This window comes from Gallus gallus, chromosome 4 (genome assembly GCF_016699485.2).
Source record: "Gallus gallus isolate bGalGal1 chromosome 4, bGalGal1.mat.broiler.GRCg7b, whole genome shotgun sequence".
NCBI classification, from domain to species: Eukaryota; Metazoa; Chordata; class Aves; order Galliformes; family Phasianidae; genus Gallus; species Gallus gallus.
Genome location: NC_052535.1, coordinates 88,115,396 through 88,134,394, shown reverse-complemented (window position 1 = coordinate 88,134,394; position 18,999 = coordinate 88,115,396). Strand labels below are relative to the sequence as shown.

The 18,999-nt window shown below is 50.7% G+C and overlaps 2 protein-coding genes and 1 non-coding gene across 7 annotated transcripts; all 3 read left to right on the top strand.

Moving 5' to 3' along the window:
* Positions 1-720: 720 nt before the first annotated feature.
* MAVS (mitochondrial antiviral signaling protein) lies at positions 721-8,808 on the top strand. Of its 4 annotated transcripts, XM_046940277.1 has the most exons (8): positions 721-754; positions 1,329-1,564; positions 2,257-2,431; positions 2,820-3,076; positions 3,521-3,676; positions 3,827-4,073; positions 4,736-4,890; positions 5,529-8,808. In XM_046940277.1, exons 2-8 carry the CDS (start codon positions 1,448-1,450, stop codon positions 6,195-6,197), a joined length of 1,776 nt encoding a protein of 591 aa, XP_046796233.1. In that variant the 5' UTR covers positions 721-754; positions 1,329-1,447; the 3' UTR covers positions 6,198-8,808. The 4 variants fall into 4 exon arrangements, with proteins under 4 accessions (XP_046796233.1, XP_046796231.1, NP_001012911.2 ...); XM_046940275.1 differs by having other exon boundaries at positions 1,435-1,564; positions 3,521-4,073; NM_001012893.2 differs by having other exon boundaries at positions 3,521-4,073.
* Positions 8,809-9,384: 576 nt separating this feature from the next.
* Positions 9,385-18,802, top strand: PANK2 (pantothenate kinase 2). 2 transcript variants are annotated; one of them, XM_420873.8, is made up of 7 exons: positions 9,385-9,666; positions 14,360-14,712; positions 15,705-15,958; positions 16,573-16,749; positions 16,939-17,062; positions 17,887-18,012; positions 18,126-18,802. In XM_420873.8, exons 1-7 carry the CDS (start codon positions 9,477-9,479, stop codon positions 18,174-18,176), a joined length of 1,275 nt encoding a protein of 424 aa, XP_420873.3. In that variant the 5' UTR covers positions 9,385-9,476; the 3' UTR covers positions 18,177-18,802. The 2 variants fall into 2 exon arrangements, with proteins under 2 accessions (XP_420873.3, XP_025005627.1); XM_025149859.3 differs by lacking the exon at positions 9,385-9,666 and having other exon boundaries at positions 14,360-14,569.
* Positions 17,495-17,577, top strand: MIR103A2 (microRNA 103a-2). Its single transcript, NR_031437.1, has one exon. It is a non-coding gene; the product is annotated as a microRNA 103a-2 (primary transcript).
* Positions 18,803-18,999: the final 197 nt, after the last annotated feature.

The following is an 18,999-nucleotide window of genomic DNA, read 5'->3' as shown; positions in this document are numbered from 1 at the left end:
CAGAGGGCTGCAGCACCTCCCTTATGAAGGCAGGCTGAGGGAGCTGGGCTTGTTCAGCCTGGAGAAGAGAAGGCTGTGGGGTGACCTCATTGCAGCCTTCCAGTACCTAAAGGGAGCCTACACACAGGAGGGGAATCAACTCTGTGAAAGGGTAGACAACAGCAGGACGAGGGGAGATGGTTTTAAGTTGAAAGAGGGAAGATATAGGTTGGATGTCAGGGGGAAGTTCTTTACTATGAGAGTGGTGAGGTGCTGGAACAGCTGCCTGGAGAGGCTGTGGATGTCCCGTCCATCCCTGGAGGTGTTCCAGGCCAGGCTGGATGGAGCCCTGGGCAGCCTGGGCTGGTATGAAATGTGGAGGTCGGTGGCCCTGCCTGCTCTGGGGAGGTTGGAACTTCACGATCCTTGGGGTCCCTTCCAACCCAGGCCAATTCTATCATATGATTCTATGATATGATATGTGATTCTGTGATTTGTGGTAGCAAAGAACGATTCGAGGCGTCAGGAATTTATACGTGATGATAACAGAGCACTATAAATACTAAAGCTGTCCGGACTCTCAGCGTTAGGGCGGTCCAAACCACAGTAGGGCCCAAAGGCCCGGGCCGGGCCTCTGTCTCCTCTCAGGGCTCCGCCTATCACCGCCCTTTCCTCGGGGACGGACGGGCGCGGTGACCAATGAGCAGCGTGCACGAGGGGTGGTGGGCGGGGCGCAGCGTTGACCCGGGACGGGCGGAGGTGGCGGCGGACGCAGGTGGGGTCGGGACCGGGGACGGGATAAGGGCAAGGATAAGGACAGGGACTGGGAGAAGGACACGGACCGGGGACGGGATCCGGGCTGGGATCGGATCCTGGGCGTGGAGCGGGGCCTCCTCGTCTGGCAGCGGGCGGCCGAGCTCTGCCAGCCCGGAGAACGCCCACCCGGGGCCGGGCGGTTCGCGGCCTGCAGGCCGGGGCTCAGCGCTCCGACCCCGGCGGTCCGGGAGGAGAGGGCCGATCCCTCCTTTCCTTCGTGTCCGTGGGATTTTGGAAGCTGCCTCCTCGGGGCCTGGCGCTGCGTCCGCTTTCTCTTCCTCTTTCCGTTGGGTTTGAGAAAGTTTCAGTGTTATCAAAGGGGAAAAAAAAAAGTGTTTTCGAAGCAAAGTTAAAAAAAAAGTCAACCGAGTGCAGCCCATGGCACAGCCGGACCCAGCTCTGCAAACACAGGGACGTGGGTCTGATGTGAAGGAAAAGCAAAGTTCTGCTGAGAGTTAAACCTTAATCCTGCCCATTTATCCGTATTTTATGCATATTTTGCATGTGAGATTTCCCGTGTGCTCTTTCCCCAGCCCAAGGACTGCCCTTCCTGCTGTTGACAGCCCAGCCTGCTAAGAGGAGAGGCAAACAGCAGCTCTGCTCCTCAGCTCTGCTCACCTTCAGTCCGTGTCCCTGCAGGCGCTGAGCCAGGATGGGTTTCGCCGAGGACAAAGTGTATAACCACATCCTGAGGAACATGAGCAGGTTCTGTGACATCCACGTGGCGTCGCTGGTCGATTCCCTGAGCTGCCTCACCGATGCCGACAGGGTAATTCTCTGCTGCTCTGAGTGCTTCTGGGCTGCACGGGCACTCTGCCCAATGTATATATAGCATGGGTGGTGTATAGCTGCCTTATGTGTGCCCAGAGAGGTGAGGGAGGGGACTGTCCCCTCTGCTATGCTATTTGAGCCCTGATTTGTGGCACTGCGTTCAGCTCTCAGCCCCCAGCACAAGGATGTGGAGCTGCTGGAGTGGGTCAAAACAGGGTCATGAGGATGCTCAGGGGTTGGAGCAGCTCTGCTGTGGAGACAGGCAGAGAGCTGGGGGTGTTCAGCCTGCAGAAGGGAAGGCTACAGGGAGACCTCACTGCAGCCTTCCAGTACATTAAAGGGGCCTACAGGAAAGCTGGAGAGGGATACTCTTTATCAGGGAGTGTGGAGATAAGATAAAGAGTGACAGCTTTAAACTAAAAGAGATTTAAAGTAGATATTAGGAAGACATTCTTCGCTATGAACGTGGTGAGGCCCTGTCACAGTCTGCCCAGAGAAGCTGTGGGTGCCTCATCCCTGGAGCTGCTCAGGGCTGGCCTGGATGGGGCTTTGAACAGCTTTGTCTAATGGAAAGTGTCCCTGCCCTTGGCAGCAGTTGCAACTGATTGATCTGTAGGTTCCCTTACAACCCAAGCCATTCTGTGATTCTGCTTCTAAGGCAGCCTGTGCCTCTCAATGTGTTTTGTTCAGGATGAGCTTCACACCCGGCAGGATATGCGGGGGATCCGTGCGACTGCATACAAATTTTACCAGCACCTGAAGTGCCGAAAGGGCTGGGTGATGGATCTGATCAATGCGCTGCACCAGAACAATGCAGGGCACCTGGCTGAGGAGCTGCAGCGGGTTTATGACTGCTACCAAGCCCGTAAGTGACCTCACCACCCCTGGGTCCTCCCAGTGTGCTTGGGTGCTTGTTTCTCTCAGTGTCCGGCTGCTGCTGTTGGTGGGGAGTCTGTATACAACAGTTGTGTCTCGTGCAGGAGTCCATGGGTATCTGTGACTGTCCCCAAGGATATGCATTGCCCCTGTTACATGTCCAAGGATGGCAGAATGTCTTTAGGGTTCCTTGTCCAAAGCTGCTTGGGCTGACAGTGGCTTGTGTGTCTTGTTATCCTTGTCTTAAGGGGAGATGGAAAAATGAATTAAGAGGCACTGTGGGCTTGGCTGTTATGGGGATGGAGCATAGGCATGAAAAGGGCTGCCTTGGACACACGCTCATCTTCTGACTCCTTGGTTTTCCTGGGCTGCCTCAGCTCCTCCAGGTGCCTCAGCTCCTCCAAGTGCTTCAGCTCCTGCTGCCTGGCCTGCTGTTTCCTCCAGCAGTGTCCCGAAGCCGTTCCCAGGGCCAAACTCTGCTGCAGAAGCCCCAATGGCTGAGCCACCACGCTACAACCCATCTGCTGGTGGCCGTCCACCCCTCTCACCTGCTGCTGCCACCACTGCGACCTCAGCTGTGAGCTCAGATGTTTCCAGCACAGAGCTGGATGCCAGGGCCCCGGTGCAGGAAACGGTGAGCAGGGCACATGGGGCTGCAAAGATCCCTTTTAGACTGGTGGGTTGGTGTTTTTGATGCCACAAGCAGGCTCTTGTTGCTGACCTCTGCTGTGTGTTTGTTGCACCTGGCAGCTTCACCCATGGAGAAGCAGAGGGCACCTTGTTTGCCATTTCCACACAGATCTCTTGCAGCTGCTGCTGGTGAGAAGCAGCCAACTGTTCTCTTATAGCATTTATACAGGGTTATAACTGCTCCCCTCCACGCATGTGAGTGCAGCCACTCCATATCCCGTAACACATGAAGCCCACTGCTTCTGTGTCCTGTTCAGTGGGTGCCCCTCGTCTTCAGACTCATATGGGTCATCACGGTTGGTTTTGAGGCACCCTGATGGCCTCATGTGCCCTCATCCTAGCTGAAGTGGGGCTGCATGGTGATTAAACATAGCTCATTTTCTTCCAGCCCCCAGAAAGAAAGAGTCCTCAGCCACCGCTGATGACAAGCACGGTCTGTGATGGCAAAGAGAAACCTCTCCCATACCCCACCAGTGAGCAGCAAGAGGCAGTGGAGACCCCTGGGACATCCAGCACAGTTTTGCCATCTGTGTCCCCTGAGCAGGGCCAGGAGTGGCTGAGCCATCGGCATCCAGTGTGCGTGGACAACGGGTGTTTTGGGAACGCAAACCACCTTCAACGTGGCATGCCAAACTTGGATCTGAGCAGGTCTCTTCCACCAAGGGATTTGAGTGCTGCTCCTGGCCCTGAGCAGACCAGAAACGAGCCCCAGGAAGACGTCTACATCTCCAGTGAGTTGCCAGTGAGGTTGGTGGAGACCACTGATGGTGGGGGACCGCAGCCCCCAGACTCTGTGAGGACACAGGAGGAACGAGCTGTGCACAGTTTTAAGCACGATGGACCCCCGAGCAGCTTTGTGGATGTGCGCAACCCCTTACTTATACAACAGCAGTTTGATGCAGAGCAGAAGCAGATTGAGAGAGAGCATGAAGGAGGTGGAGGTGGGTTCCCTTCCTTTGTAGCTGGTGCTGATGGAGCAGGGCTGGAGATGCTGCTCTGCAGTCTCTCAAGGTGATAATGGCTCTCTGCTGTTATCTCCTGTCTCTTAGGAGACCTCAGTTACCTCCTCTAAGAAGACAGGGAAGCTGGTTTGTACAGACATCCACCTTGACTGCTTTTTTTCCCCCTAGTTTTCTCTCCAGATGCTGTTCCTCACCTTATTTTCACCTTATATACTTGGCAGAGGTGCTTGTTTTGTTTCTGATGTAAAACTTCATGGCTATATGTCCATGCCCTCCTGTCTCAGCAGGCTGGGAACACCCCAGTCTCAAAGTGAGGAACAGGCTGACGGTGCTGGGGTGCAGGCTGGGTTGGTGCTGTCTGCACCTGCACCTGCTGCTGGGAGAGCTCAGCTGCCCCAAGCTTCTCTGTGGCTCCAGTCCCTTGCCCACATCCTGGACTTGCACTGTGCTGAGGCTGAGCACAGGCTGCAGTTTCCGTTCTGTGCAAATTAACACAGAGATGTGATGAGGGAAAAAGATGAAAACCCATGGACACAGGTAAGAACCTGCCCTGGAAGTGGATGTATCCTACTGCAGCATCCCTTGGGAAGAGGCTCACCTTGAGTTCTGGCTTATGCAGCATGCTTTGTTTTCTCCTTCAGATGTTTTGAAGGAAACAACCACCTCAGTCTCTACCTCTGCACCCCAAGATATTTCCCCATTCTGTGACACCTCCTTGAAGCCTCCTGTACGAGAGAAAATGCTGCCTGAGGAGAAAGCAGCCAGCAGCACCCCCTCCATGCCAGGGAAGGAGAAAGTAGGTGACCTTTCAGTTATCAGTTGCATTTCCTTCAGGTCCTTGCAAACTCCCCCTGGCAAGGATGATTTTTTCCTGCATTGCAAGATTTTGAGCTGGAAGGGGGGGTTTATTCAGGGCTTTTTCTCTGCTGTGTTGCTCTTTCTGTCCTGTTGTATTGCAGAGCATGCCTGGGAGAGCTGCTTTGACTGATGGGTGTTGCAATAAGCATGTAGATCAGATTGTGATCCCAGTAAGGTCTTGACCCCAAACTCACTGGAAGCCCTGGGATGTCCCCAAATGATTCTGTGGGGCTGAGAGCTCAAGTGCAGCCCTTAGGTATATGGGGGAAAGAACTGACTGATCACTCTGTCAGTCCAGGTGCCCATCTCCGCCCCAATCATCTCTGCCCCTGTTTGTCTCCCCTTCCTCCTTGCATCTCTCACAAATCCTAAAGGCTTCCCAGAGCCTCAGCACCTTCATGCCCCTTTTGCTTTCCCCACCCTTGTTTTTTCATGGCCCAGCCACACTGTTAGTGGCTGGAGGAAATGATTGAGTGCTGAAGTGTATTCATTGTGTGATGTGTGTGCCTGAGACTGGCTGAATGGGTGCTCCCCACAGCACCCAGCTGAGACTTCCCCTCTCTTTGTCTTCCAAAGGTGCTCTCGGCCTCGGTGGCCTCCCTGTCGGGTATGAATGCTGCAGGAAGCTTTGAAGGCACAGCTGGGAGGACCTCCTCACAAGTGAGCTCTGCTGCCAGCATCTGGGCATCTCATGATAACGAGGAGGAAGACGTGGAGCTCAGCAAGCCAGGTGCCCTCCAGTCTGTAGTAGGAGAGAGCCCAAAGGCAGCTGCCAGATACCTGGGCAGCCCCAGTTCCAACACATCCAGTCACCTTGGCTTGAGCAGTGACCCAATCATGGTGAGCACAGACAGCTTGAGGCCTGGAGAAGCACAGTCCACAGCCAACTCAGGGCTCTGGTCTGCAACTCCAGCAGTTCATGCAGACCCTGGGGGAGAAGAGGCAGCTGGAGTGAGCCCTTATCCACCTCTGAGCTGGGCTGACCCCTCTGTGGGCACCCACGAGGTCCATGTGGAGCATCACCCCAGTGCCCCGCTCACAGCAGGCAATGATGTCCCAGATGAAGCAGTCCCCTATGGAGACTCTCCTGACTCAAACAAGGGAAGTAATGCTGCAAACAACTCATCTCACGCCGAAGTCCCCACATCAGGGGACAGCAATGGGCCGTCTCTGCTGTACATCCTTCCAGCTGTTGGCATCGCTCTGATTTCAGTGTTTCTGGTGTACACACGATTGCAGAAATAGCAGTAGAGAGAAGATGAGATGCCACAGCTACCAAAGGGAGATTCCTCTTCGTAGCAGGAACTTGGCCAGCATGTTTGAAGCCCAAAGAGCAGCTAGAGGGACTGTAGGGGCTTTGTTAAATTTCTTCCCAGGAAGTTTCCTGGAAGAGGCCTTGGTTGTGTGATGCTGTTGGGTTTTGGTCTGTTTCCCAACCACCTTCCTGTCTGTGCTGCCTTCTTTTTCACCCACAGAGAGGGTGTCTCTCAGGGGATGATCCCTCGAGGCCAAAATCAGATCCTTCTTGGCTATTCTCGGCTTCACATTTGGTTCTGGATGGCCCCTCCCTGCCAAGAAATGTTCCTGTGATGAGGATGTGCCAGGTTGGACCGTGTGCAAGCTGTCCCCTCACCCAGGAGCCCTCATTCTGCTTCAGTGCTTTCTTTCGGAGCATCCTGCCCTGCTCCTGTGGGTCAGGAATGGCACGGGATCCAGGACTGCTTCACACAGCACTGACCCCATGGGGATGAAGCAGTGGAGCAGGAAGGAGTTGTGTATACCCTTCTGCAGCTTTCTCATGGATCAGTCTCACTTCTTCTTTCCCCCAGACGGGGTAAGAGGATTTAGGCATATGCTTTCAGAGGACGATTTCATGCAATACCAGCATGAGCCAGACTTGCTCTCACCTGGGATTGCTGTGTGTCTTTTGATCTACAGGCTGTATTTAGTGAGCCTGGGTAGGCTCAGTACCTGGTGCAGTGAGATGAGAAACTCGTGTCGAGGTTGGGACACAAATAGGGTCAACTCTGTGTGATGCAGGGAGGCCATACACCAGTGCTAGCTGGTGATCCAGATGCTCTGGGTTATCTTGAGGTTTCCATTTAAAATTTCAGTCCATAATTTCCCAACTGCTCCCACGGGTCACCTTGGGAGTTGGAGGGGATTGGGCCGCAAGACTTCCAGATAAGAGAAAATCTCAAACCCAGATAAGCATCCCTTGGTTCCCTCAGCCCAGGACAGCTTTTAGGGGCAGCAGTGATCCTGCTCAGTTGCTGTTTGCCTACCTGTCCAGCTCCAGGCAGAGTTGAACCACCCCAAGCTGCATTGCCTGTTTCCTCTGTTCACCATCTCTCACCTACTCCCTCCAAAAAGAACAGAGGCATGAAAGTAAGGAAGTGGGTTATTTTAGCTAGAGGAATATACTTTATTTTTATTTTTAGCTCTATAAGCACCAGCACTGACTTTTAGGTTGCCCTGCAATCCTGTGATCTGCAGGAAATGGGAGCTGTGGCAGGAGGCAGGGCTGGGCAAAAAGTATGGACATCTGGAGACAGAATTGCACAGCAGAAGGCTCATACCATGGGCAGACATGGCTTGAGTGTGACTAGCTGGCCAGGGTGCCATAGGCTTTAAACCACTGCAGTGGCTGAGCTGCAAGCCTGATCTGGGCTGCAATCCTGATCCAGAAAGCTGCTGCCTGCCTTGATTTGGTAATTTATTCCCCTTGGATCCCTGCTGTTCAGCACAGTTTCCCAAATCCTCACTGTACTGCTGAGCTCCCTGGGATTGGCTGCAGGGTATGGCTGCTGTGCCCAGAGCTCAGCATGGGCCACTCATGGTGCAGAGGGTTGGTGAGTCCCGTGGTGGGACGAAGGGCTGCTCCTCCTCCAGGTCTGCTCCAGGAGCACTCCTCTGACAGCTCTGTGTCCAGAACTGAGGTGTCCTGAGGCTTTTCTAGATGGAATAGTATCCCTGGGGTGCTTGATGCGAGCTGCTCTGGCCACGGTATTTGCATGAGTTGGGTTCTTACGCATACCAAAGGAAATGCTGGCATTTCAGAAGGCACCTGCCCACCTCTTTCCAGTCCCATATCCCCAGGTTGTTGAGTCACGTGCTGGTTTTCCCAGAGCTCTGCCTTATTTTGGGTTGGTTGCCTTAGCAGCCCATAGGAGATGTAACACGGAGCCACTACTGACTTGGGCAAATGGTCTCCGTGTTGCAAACAGTTCTGCCACAGCACAGCAGGCTGGGGGACTTCTGCTTCAGTCTGGTAGGGCTGACAGCTGCTACCACTTTTCCCTCTGCCCCGAAATGCACAAAGTGCCTCCCTTATACACGGACAAGGGCGATAAATGCATGCAAGAGCGAGGCGTTGATTTTGCTCTGTCAGGGCCCGTCTTAAGAGCGAACTCAAGACGTTCACTTCTTGCTCAGTGCCCATCCATCCGCGGATGAGAGAGGGCGTTTTAAATGCGCTTTCCATCCTCTTCTCAGAGTTGAGATACAGGGGCTGTTCTCCCCATGAGGAAGAGGGGGCACACGCCTCCTCCTGCTGCTTTCTGTGCCGTTTTTGAGGGCGTTTGGGAGATCTCAAGCCAGCAGCATCCACACCAAGGCTCTCTTCTCTGCCTGCTGATTTCTTCATGTATTTTCCCAGTGCTTTTTAGCTCCTACGCTCTGCATTTCCACACTGAAACACGCCTGATTTATTAACACATCGAGCATTTGTTTTTCCTGGTGTTTGCTGTGAAGTGCCTCTGTTTTCCTAGTTGTGATGTAGCACTTTAAAGACATAGCCAGCAAAAGGGATACCTATGATGGAATACATAATAAAACTGTTTGCCACACCACTAAACTTCTGAAGGTGCTGAGTTTATAACCTGAGGGCAATCTCATGTTTCAGAGCCTCTGTGTAGCACAGTGACTATCGGGCATTTATCCCTTTGGTCTCGAATTAATGCCTGACCGCCCCCTGGCTGTGAGGGGATGCGCAAGGCCTCCTATTTGTATATATGTCTGCATATATATGCGCCCGGCCCAACGGGCCTACTGCAGTCCTCCCCTCAGCACCCATCTGCGTTGCCATAGTTACTCGGCCTGCCAATCAGCCTGCCTCCTTCATCAGACACGTCACATCATTGGCTAGCTGCGGTGTCATTCTTTCCCACGGGACGCCATAGGTCAAGGCTCCTCATACCGTCCCGCCCCTCTCGGCCTCCTTAATCCCCGCCCTGCTCCGAGCTCCCGTATCCTATTGGACAGCCGGACTTATCAATAACACTGTAGGAGGGCTCTCCTTCCGATCCTTGCTTCTCATTGGCCGTGCCGCCCGCCGGTCCGTTCGGCAAAGAATTCCGATTGGACGCCGTCTCAGGAGCTTCTCCCGCCCTCTTCCCGAGGGCCGGGGGCGCCTCTCGGCTCCGCTCGGCGCAGGCGCGCTGCGGGCGGTGGCTGCGGCGGTGGCCGTTGAGGAGCGCGGCGCGGTGCGGCGCGGGCGGCCCATGGGGCCGGGCCGTGCGGCGGATGGAGCCGTGGCATAACGGCGGCGGCGCGGATGAGAAGCTTCGGAGGCAGGAAGCGGAAGCGGGGAACCTGCGGCGATGGAGCTGCGGCGGGACGGGTGCTGGCAGCGCGGCGGCGGGGCCGGAGCCGTGCGAGGCGGGCGGCGCGGCCTCCGTCCTTCGGCGGGACTCAGTCCGCAAGAACCGCCCGCGTGAGTGAGGTGGAGGGGCGCGGGGGCGGGGCCTGTGGAGGGGGCGGGGCCTGAGGGGGCGGGGCTGCGGGAGTGGGCCGGCGGGCGACAGCAGGAAGGGGCGGGGCCATTAATAATGCGATGCGAGTGGGCGTGGCTATGAAAGGGGGCGTGGCCATGTGGCTCCAGCCTGGAGAAGGCGTGTGACGTGACCCCAGGGATGGAGCATCACTTCTTGTTTTCCTGATCTCTTCCTGTGAGACGAAGGACTGCATCTGAAAACACAAATAGGAATTTTGCTATCTAAAGGAAGAACAGTTCCTAGCAGAAGTCTTCCTGAGATGTTCACACGATGTGTTCCTCATCCCAGCTCAGTGGGGCTGTAGTCCCTTTCATTCATTCCCAGACCATGGGAGTCATCCTGCACTGGGAAATGGTTGTTCATATGAAGTAATTATGGTAACTGTGGGGTTTTCTGCATGCTGAAAGACCAGTAGGACGGGGGAGGAGTTTCACAGAGGGATGTAAGGACCATAGTGACAGTGATCATTTTTGTCATTCCAATGTGGCAAAATTTTACTGGAAGAATGTGACAACTAAAGGTACCAATTGTAGCTGCAGGGCTGTTAATTAGAGATGCGCTAATTAATAGCTGGCAGGCAGTTTTGGGGGAGTGAATTATCCTCTTCTGCTTCACTCTTGGGAAGTTTTAAGGGTATTTCCATCTAAGTTGAGGTTCAGATTTCTTGCATAAATAACCTTTAAAGGTCCCTTCCAACTCTTAAGGGCTCTATGAAATGCAGTGGGGGTGGTTTCAGGACGAGAGGTGGTGTGACGGTTTTTGACACAGCACTTGGAAGGTCAGCTTGGTTTGATTTGGGATCACAGTGTCGCCAGTGCAGCTCTGAGATATCCTCTATCAGAGATAAACTCAGAGCAATGCGATGGGTGTCCAAGCTGTGTGCCTTCCTGTACCCCAGCCTCACTCTTGAAGAAGCTAAAGGTCTTCAAACCATCAGGCAGCTCAGCACCGCACGGCCTCCCCAGTTTTATAGTTCCACTTGACACCATATGGTATGGAATGTCCCGTTGGCCAGTTGAGGTCAGCTGTCCTTGGACTGTCCCTTCCCAGCTCCTTGTGCCGCCCCCAGCCCCTCACTGCGGGGCAGCACGAGGAGCTGAAACGTCCTTGGCTCTGTGCAGCACCACTCAGCCAAAACTGAAACATCACTGCATTATCAGCTTGTTTTTCTCCCAAAGCCAAAGCACAGCATCACACCAGCCACTGTGGAGAAAATTAACTGTGTCCCAGCTGAAACCAGGACAGCCTCACTGGACTAGAAGCACTGCGGGTGAATGAAGAGGATGTTCACATTGCATTTACTCAAACAAAGCTGCAGTACAGCTGTACCGAGTGGCTTGCTGCAGGCAGGGAGAAGTATCAGGCATGATGCTGGTGATACCCAGATAGTAGTAAGCAGTAGAATGTATTTTTTTTTCTGTAAAGAATCTTCTTTCTGATAAGAGAAATAGGTCAGCAATTCGGTTCAGCAGCCTTCTCACATCCCACATCTGCCTGCACTCCCCTGTTCTGCTCCTGCCTGAAAACATGTTTTCCTTGGCAGAGATGGCTTTCAGTTGTTTCTTTGAGAAACAAGTTATATTTCTCTTTTCTGCAGGCTGCTAGTTCTTTGGAAATAATAATAAGCAGCTTGTTTTTGTGCTTCTAGCAGGCACCGTCTGTAGTGCTTTGCTATTTGACAAAAGGAGAGGGGAAGAACGTTGCATGATGTCTATTTGTGTTGTAGGAAGTGTGTGAGTTCCAAAGCGAAGCCCATACCTAAACCATCAGCAGCTGCTTTGCAATACAAAACATAAGCTTTGATATATATGTATATATTTTAAATACCTTTTTATGTTTTGGAATTGCATATGAGCTGTGAATTCCCAGCAGAGCCTATTTTTAGAGATCTGAGGAGGGGGAGACTTAGTGTCACTTTGTGTTTAATGCCCGTGAATGTTTACGTATTGATTTCTTTTCCAGCTGTAAAATTTCCATAGCACCATTAAAATATAATGCTGAGTGTTTTACAGCCAGCGTAGAGATGTTGTCATACACTCAGGTGAACCATCAGTCTTCATTGCTTTTTGAGCAAATCTCTTTAGCTTCCAGAAGAATTGGCTCTTAATTGAAGGATCAACCTGCAACATTGCTTATGACATGGAGAAAATCCACCCTGGGGGTCTGTAATTATATCACCTCATTCATCTTGACACAGCTCTCCAAATTTGAACCCAGCAGAAGGAAAGAAATCTGTTGAGTTTTGTTATTATTATTATTTATAACCCATCCAGACTTATAAAGCAATTTATATGGCAAAGGCGTTCTGGTTTTTGTGCCCCCATGAGCTTACAGGGCAGGGAGGGTGGCAGGGCATTAGGACTGAATGGACTTTAAGGTCTCTTCCAATGCAGCCATTCCATAGTTCTATAATTGCAGCTCCTTGCTTGCATTCCTGCTACTTTCCACGTGGAATAGCACTGTGTTATATCTGTTTTTTTCAGCTTGGCTGTGGTGCTCATGGCTGTCAGTGCCCAAAGAGTCCTGGTGGCGCCCAGCCCTATGTGTGCTGTGTTGCAGCTCTCAGAACAGCCTTTGGGGGCTCACAGCGGAGAGAGCTCTGCATAATAAATGGTGGAAAAATCAGTATTTTAAGACAGATCTCGATAGCAGATGGTGATGGCGTTCATCCAAGAGAGCTTCCTCCCTCTGAAGGCATGGATTTTTCTAGCTCTTGGATAGGGAATGGCTGTGGCTGCCTTGCATGCTCATGATGGCTGATTTCCTATATGAAAAAGCACATACCCTGGAAATAATTTTCTCAGTTGTGCACCACACCCCTTTCCAAAAAGAACTGAACCCAGAAGTATGGTATATGGGAGAAGTTTTGACCATGATCTTGGTTATTTGAGTGTTTGTTTGCATAGGTAAGCTAAAGGAAAGTATTCTTTTGAGCTCTCACATTTCTCGGATTCTTAGCTTGTGCTTGGGATGTGTATAATGAGAGATCCCATCCTTGGAGGTGTTTGGGAAGCATTAGGATGTGGCACTGACGTGGTCAGTGGGCATGGTGGGGATGGGTTGGGATTGGGATTCCTAGAGCTCTTTTCCAACCTTCGTGATTCTGATTCTTCATTAGGGATCACAGAATCATGAAGGTTGGGAAAGAGCTCTAAGATAATCAAGTCCAACCCCAACCCATCCCTGCCATGCCTACTAATCCATGTGCTTGAAGTTAATTACCTGCATAAGGTGTCTGTAGAGCTGTCCGTGGTGGCTCAGTCAAGCCTGGTGCTGGGTGCTTGTGTTGGAGCCAGCTGGGGGGAAATGAGGAGACCTGGGAGCAGCACCAGGCTCTGCAGGCACCATCTCCTGCTGCCCTGTCCCCCACAGTGGAGAGCTGCCATAGATTATCCCATAGATTATCAACGTTTTAGAAGTGGAAGATGTTGCCAGCGCTGAAAATGAGCTGGGGTGGTATTTCTAAGGAGCTCTCCCTCTACTGGCACTAGGAAAGCGGTTCTTGTGCCCTAAAATCTGGAAGGTTTCTGTCATAGCAGTTTGGTGTGTGAACCTCCCAGCTGGCTGATGGGGCAGCCCACAACAAGGGATGATCGGGAATGGAGTGGTCTTTAAGATCCGTTCTAACCCAAACCATTCCATCGTTCTGTGAAGGCTTCTGGGGTTCAGAACCTTGAAGCAGTAAGGAGAGAAGAAAGCAGCAGAAATGTTAGTGCAGAAGTCCTGGGGTTGCTCTCTGTTGGCCAGCCGTGCAGATTGCTCCCTCTCTCATTCATGAGCTGTTCTTTTTACGTCTGTTCTTGTTTCAGGTGAATGCATCAGAAATAGAGGATGGCTGGGGTTTGGACGTGCTTCCTAAAATAGACTTCATGTCTCCTTTTGTCTTTTGATGATGGCTGGGGGTGGCCTCTGTGTAAATCCATATAAATAACTCGGTGCTTGAAAGAGAGCTTGGGGAGCTGCTGGCTGCAGCAGCTGCTCAGGAGGGGGGGTGCTTTCTGAGTCCACCCACCAGGAAGGGAGTATATTGCACTTATAAAGCCAGTATATTGCCCTGCTGCTGTAAGCCACGCCATGTGGCTGCATTTTGCCCTACAGTATCTCGTTAGCTCCAGCCTATCCTTTAGCTCATTAATAGCAATATTAATCCGTTCCAGCTCTCAGCTCTAATCGCAGATTCCATCTGATCAGGGTTTTCTCTTGATCTTTTCCAAGAAGCTCATTATCTCATACAGCTGTAAATGTTGCTGGGCCTGACACTAATGCATATTTTGTACTGTGGGGGAATTTGCCTAATAAAATAATCCAATTAGACATTTGTTTTTGTCTCTCTGGGGCATCTTAGACTACTTGCCTACCTCAGTGCTATGTGTTGTAATTAGTTACCGTTTGTGCATCGCTTTGATGTCGGAGCACCGGTATTATCCTTGGCTGTGGCTTTATAAAAAGCAATAGCTGGGGATTCAGATTGCTGTAGGGATACTGCAAGACTTGGGCTGCGTCTGCCTTCATGGTTCTCTGTGGGGTTTTTTGTAAGGATTTGGAGTGGAGGCAGTGTGTGCAGTTACTTTTGCTGATGGCCTGATGGCACCATGCTCTGTTTCACTGTCTTTTTTTCCCCTGTCCTTTCAGCCTTCCCTTGGTTTGGCCTGGACATTGGTGGGACCTTGGTCAAACTTGTTTATTTTGAACCAAAGGACATCACTGCCGAAGAGGAGGATGAAGAAGTGGAAAACCTCAAAAACATCCGCAAGTACCTGACATCGAACGTGGCCTATGGATCCACAGGCATTCGGGATGTGCATCTTGAACTAAAGGACCTTACCCTGTGTGGACGTAAAGGCAATCTGCACTTTATACGCTTTCCTACCCATGACATGCCTGCTTTTATTCAAATGGGAAGCGAAAAGCACTTCTCGAGCCTCCATACTACTATATGTGCCACAGGAGGTGGAGCGTACAAATTTGAGCAGGACTTTCTCACAGTAGGCATTTTTGGCTTGTGTACTATTAGGATTTGGTAGTGAAATTTTAAGCTTAAAGCTAGAAATGCTCGCAGCCCTTCTCTGCAGCCTCTCAGCTTCTCTAAGCCTTAGCTTTGGAGGAGTGTGCCTGACTGGAATTAAACTCAGCTCAGGAAGCAGCGTGTGGAGTCACATTCACATCTCTAAATTAGGCTGTGTTCTTTTCTGAAAGCTCATGCAACATTCCTGTAACTCTAAAATTACTCCCTGCCCTCCACGCCGTGTGCTCTTACAGGGCTTTGTATCACCACCCTGTGATTACACTCAGCTCAGTGTTCTTTCTTCCTCAGTGCTGTGTGTTCCCATGCTTAATTTTCACTCTTTGCTCCCGTAGCTTCGTTTCTAGCACACATTGTTCAGCTGATGGAGGTTTAGTCAAATGAGGTGGTGAATTACCTGGAAGGGGTTAGCAGTTGGCGTTTGACATCATCACATGGCTCCATTATCATCAGCTAGATTCTTGTTTATGGGTCAAGTATGTGTCTGCTAAATATTTAAACAAGGCTTGAAAAATGTACCAAATAAAGAGGCTTTTTAGGCGCTCTCCAGGCAGTGACATAAGGGAAAAACAATCTTGATTTCTGCTGCTTTGTTTTTTTTTTCTTTTTTTTTCTTTTTTTTTGTCAAACACTTAAGCCCTATTTCAATTTCCTTTGCTTTTCTTGCCAGTCCCTCTGAGTCTCAATGGGATGGGATTCTCTTGGCTTCCACCAGTGGCTCAAGTTGTTTATTGCCCTCCACTTCAGGGCCAGGACAGTCAGCAGTCCTCAGGGACCTCAGGTCCACAGGGTCCTCAGACACAGCCCTCAGTCCTCAGACACAGCCCTGCTGTCATCTGCACTTCTTTCTCTGTCCCCATAGGGAGGAATGGAGATAGCTGGATTTAGCTGGCAGTGAGCATCAACGCTCCCATCCCTAACTACTTCTTGAATATTCTTTTTTTTCCCTGCCAGATGGGTGACCTTCAGCTTCGTAAGCTAGATGAGCTCGACTGCCTTATTAAAGGAGTTCTGTACATCGATTCCATTGGGTTCAATGGCAATTCAGAGTGCTACTATTTCGAACACCCGACCGATACCGAAAGGTGTCAGAAGCTCCCATTCAACTTGGAGAATCCATACCCTCTCCTTCTGGTGAACATTGGCTCAGGGGTCAGCATTTTGGCTGTGTATTCGAAGGAGAACTACAGATGGGTAACGGGCACCAGGTGAGTGCTGCAGTGGGCTGTATTCCCTTTGTATTTTGTTTCAGCCTGCAGTATGTTTCTGCATTGTGCTTCTGGGAACAAGCTGCATTGAAGGTGCTGAGTTGAATGTTACGCTCCAGCTTTTACTGCAGTCCCTCATCTCTGCCAACAAAGATTCCTCCTGGAAAAGGGAATCTGAATTTCATGTTTCAGCCTCCTTACTGCAACAGGCATCTTCAGAAGCTGGTTTCTCAGCTACCCTGCTGTAAGGAATTAACTGGGTTTATGAGAGACCCCATATCTTGGTATTTACCCAAATACTGACAACATTTAGCTCCAGTCAGTTCAACAGAGGTGCCGGGACAACCTTAGTTCCCCAGACACCTTCTGGACAGCTGCACTGAAAGTATGACTGTGGTTGCCCAGCAAAGCCAAAGAGCTTTGTGGCTGTAGGCTTCCCTGAAGTTCATGAAAATGAGCATCGATAAAACCCCAATGGTACAGGTCTTACTCCTATTAAACATCATTAATGCTGCGTTTACACAGTAAAGTGAACAGCACATCGTGTTTCCCAAAGCTTTGAATAGCTGCCTCAGTACTCTGGTGTGTGATTTTCCTTTTGCTTTCCATTGCAGTCTTGGAGGGGGAACCTTCTTTGGGCTCTGCTGCCTTCTCACGGGTTGCTCCACCTTTGAAGAGGCCATGGATATGGCATCCCATGGGGACAGCACCAAAGTGGACAAGTTGGTGCGGGACATCTATGGAGGAGACTACGAGCGGTTCGGGCTGCCAGGCTGGGCCGTAGCATCCAGGTAATGGTGGTGATTCCTGGGTTGTTCTCAGCACAGGTTGTGCAGGGATGAAAAACCGAACGTGCATGTCTTAGGACTACTAATTCTGTAGCACGAGCCCTATATTATTTGAGTTAACCCAGCAATTCCCGTTTTTTTTCTGGAATTTTGATGCAAATAGAACCTTTAACCCTAAAACTTTCGTAACAGTTTTGGAAACATGATGAGCAAGGAGAAGAGGGAGGCTGTCAGCAAAGAGGACCTGGCCAAGGCCACCTTGACAACCATCACCAACAACATCGGCTCCATCGCGCGGATGTGTGCACTCAATGAGGTACTGGGGAAAACCCATTTTGTTGTTTCCCCTCTGAAGCCTCACTTCTCTACTGCTGTTCTGCAGTCTCTCTTTCCCTGCATGCTTTCCTGTGGGTGCGTGTTCATTCTTGTCTTTTTGGATAATTCACTATGTTGTAATCTGCCCTTTTTGGATTCATCGGTGAATTTTGTTCTTGCTTGTTTGTGTACTTTGAGCCAGATCACTGTGAACTGAGTTACTCTCAAAGAATTTGGGGCTGGCTCGTGGTAGGTCCTCTTTGGCAGCGTGATGAGATGGTCCCTCTTCCACCACAATGCTGTCTGCTTTCTTGTGTATTTAGTACCGAAGTTGGGGTGGAGGGGTAGGGGTGGGAGACCTTTCCTATGCTCTTTTCACCACTTGCTTTTGTTCTCTTGGTTAAGCAGCACCACTTCTCTGGACATGACTGTATCTCTGTGCTTTCAGCTTCTTTACAGTGCTGCCTTGTTGCGTTCATGTCAAGCAGCATTGTACAGGGCTATGAAAGAACAGAGGCATGCTCTTCTCTTGAGTTTGAGCCTCTTCCTATGGGACGAGCTGACAGAGGGAAGCATATTCCACTCTTGTTGGCAAACACTCAGTACTTATTGCTATTTACTTGTAAAACTATATAAGACACCGTATCAATAGTGCCCACAGTACATCTCAGTGGAAAACGTACTTGAATGGCTACGGATGGCCTTTTAGGGAGCACTACAAAGTGTAATTTCTTTTCTTCTTACCCTCAGGTGGTGCTTTCACTGTTGCAAGCAGAAAATGGAATCCAGCCTTAATGTTCCCATCTTTTTCTTCACACTTTGCAGAACATCAACCGAGTGGTCTTTGTTGGCAATTTCCTCCGAATCAACACTATCTCCATGAGGCTTCTGGCGTATGCTTTGGACTACTGGTCAAAGGGACAGCTGAAAGCACTGTTCCTGGAACATGAGGTGAGATTCCACTTCACATTTCTCTTGTCAAACCTATAATTTCTTGTTATTCTTTTCCCTGTGTCAGTCGTGTGCCCACCTTTGGGCTTTTAACAGATCTGTTTGCTCCTCAGGGTTACTTTGGTGCAGTTGGTGCTCTCCTGGAGCTCCTGGACTCAGCCTGATCCATCCAGATTCCATACATGGGAGCGATGAAGTCGCAGTGCCCACGTGGAGCTTTAAAGGACTTTCCCTTTCATCAGTGTCTCTATGAGTGCTGTATGTCTGCCTAGTTCCTATATCATAGGTGTCAGCTGCAGTGTTCTATGTTCTGCAGATGAAAGATGTCACATTCTCATTCTCCTATAAATTGTCTGTGGAGGGGTGAGAACTGCAGCACAGTAACATCATAAGGACCATTCCTGTCCACTCCAGACTACACAGCGTCCTGCTGAACGCAGTCATGCTATCAGCAGGGCTGCATATAACGATACCAAAGAGATCACTGTTTGTTTCAGTCATATAGTTGGGATTTTTTCTGTAATGCTTCATTCGGTGCTTATAAACTAAAGTAGTTTGGGGGGCAAAGCTGCACTTCCCATACATAGCAGTTGTTCTTTCTTCTGCTTCCTCCACACACACAGCCTGAAGGAGGCTGTGCAGTTTGCAACCTCTGAAGATGCTCTGCTCTCAGGACATGGATTTGGAAGCAGCACACTGCATCCTGACTAAATGATCTTAGAACAACAGCGATGCTGATAACGGATAATATTTACAACAAGAAAAAGCTGAATGCGTACCATTTGTAAAACTCCTTGCTTGGTTCTCTCCTTTGCTGTGCCTCTCCTTTGGGTCTGAAATGATACATTCAGATGCGCCCTTTCCTACATTAGATCCTGTGTGCTCCTGAAGGTGTGCTGGGAGATGCAGGCCATGCAGACACAGCACAGAGTGAGGTATTGGGGATGGGATCCCTTCCCCATGGCTGAGGTCCCCCCTTCAAACACA

Bases quoted from the DNA above. Each gene is read 5' to 3' on its own strand.
- PANK2 (XM_420873.8), top strand. From the start codon at position 9,477: ATGGAGCCGTGGCATAACGGCGGCGGCGCGGATGAGAAGCTTCGGAGG. The intron at 9,667-14,359 runs GTGAGTGAGGTG...CTGTCCTTTCAG, and splicing joins AGTCCGCAAGAACCGCCCGC to CCTTCCCTTGGTTTGGCCTG. The intron at 16,750-16,938 runs GTAATGGTGGTG...CTTTCGTAACAG, and splicing joins GGCTGGGCCGTAGCATCCAG to TTTTGGAAACATGATGAGCA.
- MAVS (XM_046940275.1), top strand. From the start codon at position 1,448: ATGGGTTTCGCCGAGGACAAAGTGTATAACCACATCCTGAGGAACATG. The intron at 1,565-2,256 runs GTAATTCTCTGC...TGTTTTGTTCAG, and splicing joins GCCTCACCGATGCCGACAGG to GATGAGCTTCACACCCGGCA. The intron at 4,891-5,528 runs GTAGGTGACCTT...TGTCTTCCAAAG, and splicing joins CCATGCCAGGGAAGGAGAAA to GTGCTCTCGGCCTCGGTGGC.